Here is a 5,783-nt window from a genome sequence, read left to right on the forward strand (position 1 = left end):
TCTATAACTTCCTGAAGGGAGGTTGTAGTGAGCTGGGGGTCGGCCTCTTCTCTCGTGTCATCAGTGATAGGACCAGGGGGAATGGTTTCAAGCTACGGCAGGGGAGATTCAGGCTGGACATGAGGAAGTATTACTTTTCAGAAAGGGTGGTCAGGCACTGGAATGGATGCCCAGGGAGGTGGTGGAATCACCGAGCCTGGGGGTGTTCAAGGAAAGGCTGGATGTTGTGTTGAGGGACATGGTTTAGTAGGAGCTATTGGCAATAGGTGAGCAGTTGGACTGGATGATCTTGAAGGTCTTTTCCAACCTTGGTGATTCTATGATTCTATGATCTCATACAGATGATTGAGCCCTAAGGGTGGGATGCAACTGCTCCTGGTGTGTCTTCTCAGGAACTGCAGTGGCTTGCTGCTCAACTCAAAGGATTTTTGGAATTTAGAACTTGGAGCTGTTATAACTATCTTGGCGATAGAAGCAATTGAAATACTTAGATGACAATTTTTCAAGGCAGCTTGCTAGATCCTCATTAGCATTAGCATTACAACACCTGGATGGTCTCTAAAAAAGTGCTTTTCTTCACATATCAATTGCTAAAAACCTGTTGTAAACTTGTGCATGCTGTGGCTGGGGCACTTTGCCCTCACATGATAAGCTCTGTGATACACACTTTGGTGCTTTTCTGTTTCTTGCTTTTCCTGGATTACAGCTGTCTCCAGCCCTCAGAAGCTCACAGGACCAAATGCCTCACCATGGCTATTGCAGACATCTTGTGGCGTGCAGGAAGCAATGAGAAAGCAGTTGTGGCACTGTAAGTAGGAGGAGCAGCTTCAGTTACGTGATGCTCTTATAGTTGTGTCTGTTAAGTATGTATGGAGTTCACAAAATGGAAGCTCATAAAGATCACAGAATCATCAAATGGTTTCAGTTGGATGGGATCTCTAAAGGGCATCTGGTCCAAATCCCTGCAGTGCACAGGGATGCCCACAGCTCCATCAGTGCTCCTTTGACTGTGGGTGTTTGCAGGGATGGGGCACCACCGCCTCTCAGCGCAACCTGTGCAGTGCCTCACTGCCCTCAGTGTATGAAATTCTTCCTTACATCCACCTGAATCTCCCCTCTTTTAGATTGAAGCCATTTTCCCTTGTCCTATCACGCAGACTCTCCTATAGAGTCTTTCCCCTTCCTTCTTACAGCCCCTTCAGATACTGAAGGCTGCTCTCAGCTCTCCCTGCAGCCTTCCCCCCTCCACCTGCACAGCCCCAGCTCTCATCCTCTCCTCATTTCATTGTTCCATCCCTGGGATCATTTCTGTGGTCCTCAAAATGTATTCATGCAGCGTGAAATGGATGAGGAAGAAATGCAAGAGGCCATTTTTGCTGTTCCAATAGCTACTGAAGGGAGTTACTGAATCCTGCAATATATTTATGATTTTGTGAGAAGAGATCATTTATTTTATTAGAACAACTAAGACTGATGATAAAGTGAGAGCAGACAGCCTTCTGGAGGCTTCTGGGCACTGAAGCTCTTCAAACCTGAAACAGAAGCCAGCAAATTCAGAGACATTTCCAGTGATATTTTGAGTGTTTTCTGCCTATAAAATATTTCCTCTGATGCTACTCTACATCTGTTCTGCTGCTTCTCTTTTAATGTCACTGCTCTCATATTCCTTCCCAACAAAAATTGGCGTTAATATCTTCAACCTACATTTATCCTCCTTCTTGACAGAGAAACTTGTAATTTATATTAAATAGAGGGAGCACAGCTAAAGATGTTTCATCAATAAAAGTTCACGGAATGCCCAACATGCACTCATTTTGCATAAGGCTGTCTTTAAAAAAGCCAAAAATTAGTCACTGAAGTAATAATACCAAATCTTTGGTTTGTGATTCAGTTCATGTAAGGTTTTGGTTTCTCTGTAATGTGATTTTGGTCCTTTTAACATGAACTTTGGTTTTGTTTGCATGTTCTCTTTAGGCCGTCAGGAAGACAGCAGTTCACTCCCATAGGAAAATATAAGGCAGATGGAATCTTAGAAACTGTAAGGCTCTGTGTAACTCGTGCTCACATTTTCCCTATATCCTTTTTGTAGCTTTTCTTGCTTTAGTACAATCAATCCCATTTCTGTGTATCCCTTAAGTGTTTTAAAACCTCTAATATTACAGTAGCCAGTTGTGATCTAAAAACCAATAGGAAATCATAGAACCTTGTAGTTTATCTGGCTCTGAACCATCCCACTGCCTGGGGACAGCTGGGCTCTCTGAAGTCCTTTTTGGTGCATCTACCTTCCAAGCTTGTAAACTCTGCCTAATTTTGCTGGTATGCAGTAAAAATTGAAAGTGGATCCATGAACATCAAGAGACAGTATTTTCTTCTCGTGTTTTATACAGAATTCCTTGCTTTTTTTTCCCCCCCAGTTGCTCCAAATGGCAAAATACTTTCCAGTAGTGTCTTTGTTTCCATCTGAAGCCTTCAAATGGCTTTGTAAACATTGATGACACAAGCCAGGCTTCAGTGGCTTAAGGAAATATTACTGGCCTCCTAAATGGAGGAGCAAAGGTACCAGCTCCATTTCAGAGCCAGTTTTGAAACAACTGGAAGTGAAAACCTGATGCAGCACAAAACCTCAGCTATAATGTGCTCTTACAAAAGAAAAGCAGTATTCTTTAATACATTAAAATGATCTTGAGCTGCTGGTCATTTCAGAGTGCAGATAATAGCATGGTGCTGCATCAAAATACTGCTTATCAAAGCTCATGTGGGCACTGCCAGGGTGAAATAGTGGTGGAAAGGGAACTCCAGATATAGCCATGGATATGGTCAGCCATGTACCATGGAATCACAGAGTGGCTTAGGTTGGAAGGTACCTTATGGATCCCTGAGCTCCAGCCTCAGCTGTGGGCAGGGCTGCCAACCCTATTTCATCTTTACTGCATAAATCCATCATTGCTGACAAAATGGGAAGATGCAAAAACAAAGAGCTTGGAAGGAAGGGCTGGGAGCTGTAAACTCTCCTGAAGTTCATGTGATGTTTGAGTATTCGTGGGGGTATTCTCTTATTCTCTGAGCAATAAGAAGGGCTCTGATAGAGATCTGCTATAGACAGCTCACCCCGTGGGTACAGCCTCCTGCTGCTTCTGAGGCTTCATGGTTGTTCTAAGAATCATTTTGCATTGCATGGAATTGAAGCAAGCTGATGGCTTGAGAACTTAAAAACAGCAAGAGGCAGCATTTAGCCACCATACAGCATTTAACCAAGTCACAGCAGTAAGAGGTAGACTTCCTTAGATTTTTATAGCACTTTATGTTAGTTGCAAACCTTCTAGTCAGATCTAAAGTTTTGCCTGCTTTCCCTCAGCTGTTGTGTTTCAGAGTGAATTGCTCTTATTTCAGATGTTTGTTTTTTCTTCTGTTTCCTCCCAGCTAATCCTGCATAGTGCCACAAGATATGAGGATCTGATTGTACTTCTTCAGCAGAATATTCACCAGGTATCACGTGTTCAGCTGCCAGTCTTCATGTATTTAACAATCTCGTGATGGCTTCTGAATGTAATTTCTAACACCGTTTCTGTCAGCCAACTGAAGGTAGAACCATAGAATCATAGAACCACCAATGTTGGAGAAGACCTCCAAGATCATCCTGTCCAACCATCCACCAGTCACCAATAGTTCCTACTAAACCACGTCCCTCACTGCAACATCTGAACATTTCTTGAACACCTCCAGGGCCAATGACTCCACCACCTCCCTGTGCAGCCCATTCCAGTACCTCACCACTCCTTCTGAGAAGAAATTGTTCCTAATATCCAACTTGAACATCCCCTGGTGCAATCTGAGGCCTTTCATTCTCATCGTGTCACTAGTTACACAGGAGAAGAGATCGATCCCCCCCTCCTTTCAGGCAGTTGTAGAGAACAATAATGTCTCCCCAGCACAGATCTCACATTTTAACAAGTAGAGCAAAAAAGAAAAGCGATTTTAGCATAAGTGAAAACCGTTCTTTCCACTTTCAGTTTGATTCACGTTTCTCTAGGATTGGAATCAAGCAACAAAGTAAATACAATTCTTTCTTTTTCAGTTTGAAATTGGTCCCTGTGGGTGCATCCTTCTGACCGTGTCCGTCATCTTATCGAGATCCATCAATCTGTGAGTGCCTTTGTATCTAATTTCATTAACTGCAAAGAAACTGAGACGTGCAAAGTGAAAAAGCAGCCACGGTGTACTTAAATCTCTGTCTTTTTTCAGTGTCTTGCTGTTTATTCTGATAAACACACAGACGTTACAGTTGTGATTTGCACAGTTAATCTTGGCTTTTGCTGTTGTGAGTTTGAGATCAGACTTCGGATAGATCTTTATTGTGACTCCAGTATGGAGGGAATTAGGGACACAGGGCATAAACACGAGGGAAGGAGAAAATGTGTCTATCAGCTCATCTACTCTTGTCTTCTGCTATCAGAGTGATATTTTACAGGAACAAAGCTTATCCCATGCCACTTTAACGATGGAAGATTTTATTTTTTTGCCACTGATCCTCTAAAATCTCTTTAAGAATCTCACTATTAATGAGTAGAAATTGTTTCAATGCCACGTTCAGTTTCTCCATGACTAAATTTATGTCCTCTTTGCTGTTCAGACAGCATCTCTGCAAATTATTTTTCCACATCCTGCTGTTCTTGTCAACACAGGAACAGCCACATTTGGTCAGACTGAAGGTCCATCTGCCCAACAGCCCATGGTAGTTGCATATAAAAAAGATTATGAGTAACAGGAGGAGCATAGAGGGATCTCTACTACCTGTGACATTTCTGCCTATGTGCTTACCTTTGGTAATTTCCTTTCTTTTTCAAGTTTGAATGAACACAGCTCTGGAATTGCTTGTCAGTCTACAAATGGGTTGCATGTGATGATTAGTGCTCTCCCCTCTTTAGCAGAGCATCTTTTTGTCTGATATACTGCAGTACTGTTTAACTTCTTGCTGCCCTGAAATCTACAAAGAATTGTTGCTCTTATTTCTTCTCTACAATGTCCAGATAATGTTTTTTGCTTCTGCCAAACCAAATGTTAATCAGTGAAGCTGAAACAGTGTTTTTTCCTGTCCCTTATGCTTCTTACATACTGTCTTGAATGAGTTCTGTCAAGAAAATGTTGTGCACAGAACGAATCCATTCAGATTACAGAATGGACTGGTGCTTCCAGATGTTATCTGTTCTAACGTTTCTCCACACCACAGTCATAAACAGCAGACTTCAGAGATCTTTAATATTTTCCTCTTCATCCATTCAGGAAACAACATGATTGATGGGGCCCTGGACAGTCTGATCTGATGGTTGGCAGCCCTGCCCACAGCAAGGGGGGGTTGGAAATCCATGATCTTGGAGGCCCCTTCCAACACAACCATTCTACGATTCTATGATTCAGAATCACAGAATCACAGAATCACAGAATCACCCGGGTTGGAAGGGACCCCAAGGATCATGTAGTTCCAACCCCCCTGCCTAGCAGGGCCACCAAACATACACATTCAGATCAGGTTGCCCAGGACCCCGTCCAACCTGGCCTTAAACACGTCCAAGGACGGGGCATCCACAACCTCCCTGGGCAGCCCGTTCCAGGGCCTAACCACTCTCCTAGTAAAGAACTTCCCCCTAACATCCAACCTAAATCTTCCCTCCTTCAACTTAAAACCATTTCCCCTAGTCCTGCTGTTGTCAGCCCTTTTGAAGAGTTTACTCCCCTCCTGGGTGTAGGTTCCCTTCAGGTATTGATAGGCTGCAATGAGGTCACCC

The 5,783-nt window shown here is 43.1% G+C and overlaps 1 protein-coding gene across 1 annotated transcript; it reads left to right on the forward strand.

Annotated features, from left to right (window-relative positions):
• Positions 1-711: 711 nt before the first annotated feature.
• Positions 712-4,147, forward strand: LOC122190910 (probable ubiquitin carboxyl-terminal hydrolase MINDY-4). Its single transcript, XM_042891058.1, has 4 exons — positions 712-808; positions 1,975-2,038; positions 3,421-3,486; positions 4,076-4,147. The coding sequence occupies exons 1-4, from the start codon at positions 750-752 to the stop codon at positions 4,145-4,147; spliced, it is 261 nt and encodes an 86-aa protein (XP_042746992.1). The 5' UTR covers positions 712-749.
• The last annotated feature ends 1,636 nt before the right edge of the window (positions 4,148-5,783 follow it).

The sequence above is a fragment of the Lagopus leucura genome, unplaced genomic scaffold (assembly GCF_019238085.1).
Source record: "Lagopus leucura isolate 7727_CA_CO unplaced genomic scaffold, USGS_WTPT01 33230-0_obj-0_obj, whole genome shotgun sequence".
In the NCBI taxonomy this organism is placed as follows: domain Eukaryota; kingdom Metazoa; phylum Chordata; class Aves; order Galliformes; family Phasianidae; genus Lagopus; species Lagopus leucura.

What these genes read in the sequence shown, in the direction of transcription:
- LOC122190910 (XM_042891058.1), top strand. Translation starts at nt 750, where the DNA reads ATGGCTATTGCAGACATCTTGTGGCGTGCAGGAAGCAATGAGAAAGCA. An exon ending in GAGAAAGCAGTTGTGGCACT is followed by an intron (nt 809 to 1,974) that starts GTAAGTAGGAGG and finishes TGTTCTCTTTAG; the next exon opens with GCCGTCAGGAAGACAGCAGT. An exon ending in CAGATGGAATCTTAGAAACT is followed by an intron (nt 2,039 to 3,420) that starts GTAAGGCTCTGT and finishes GTTTCCTCCCAG; the next exon opens with CTAATCCTGCATAGTGCCAC.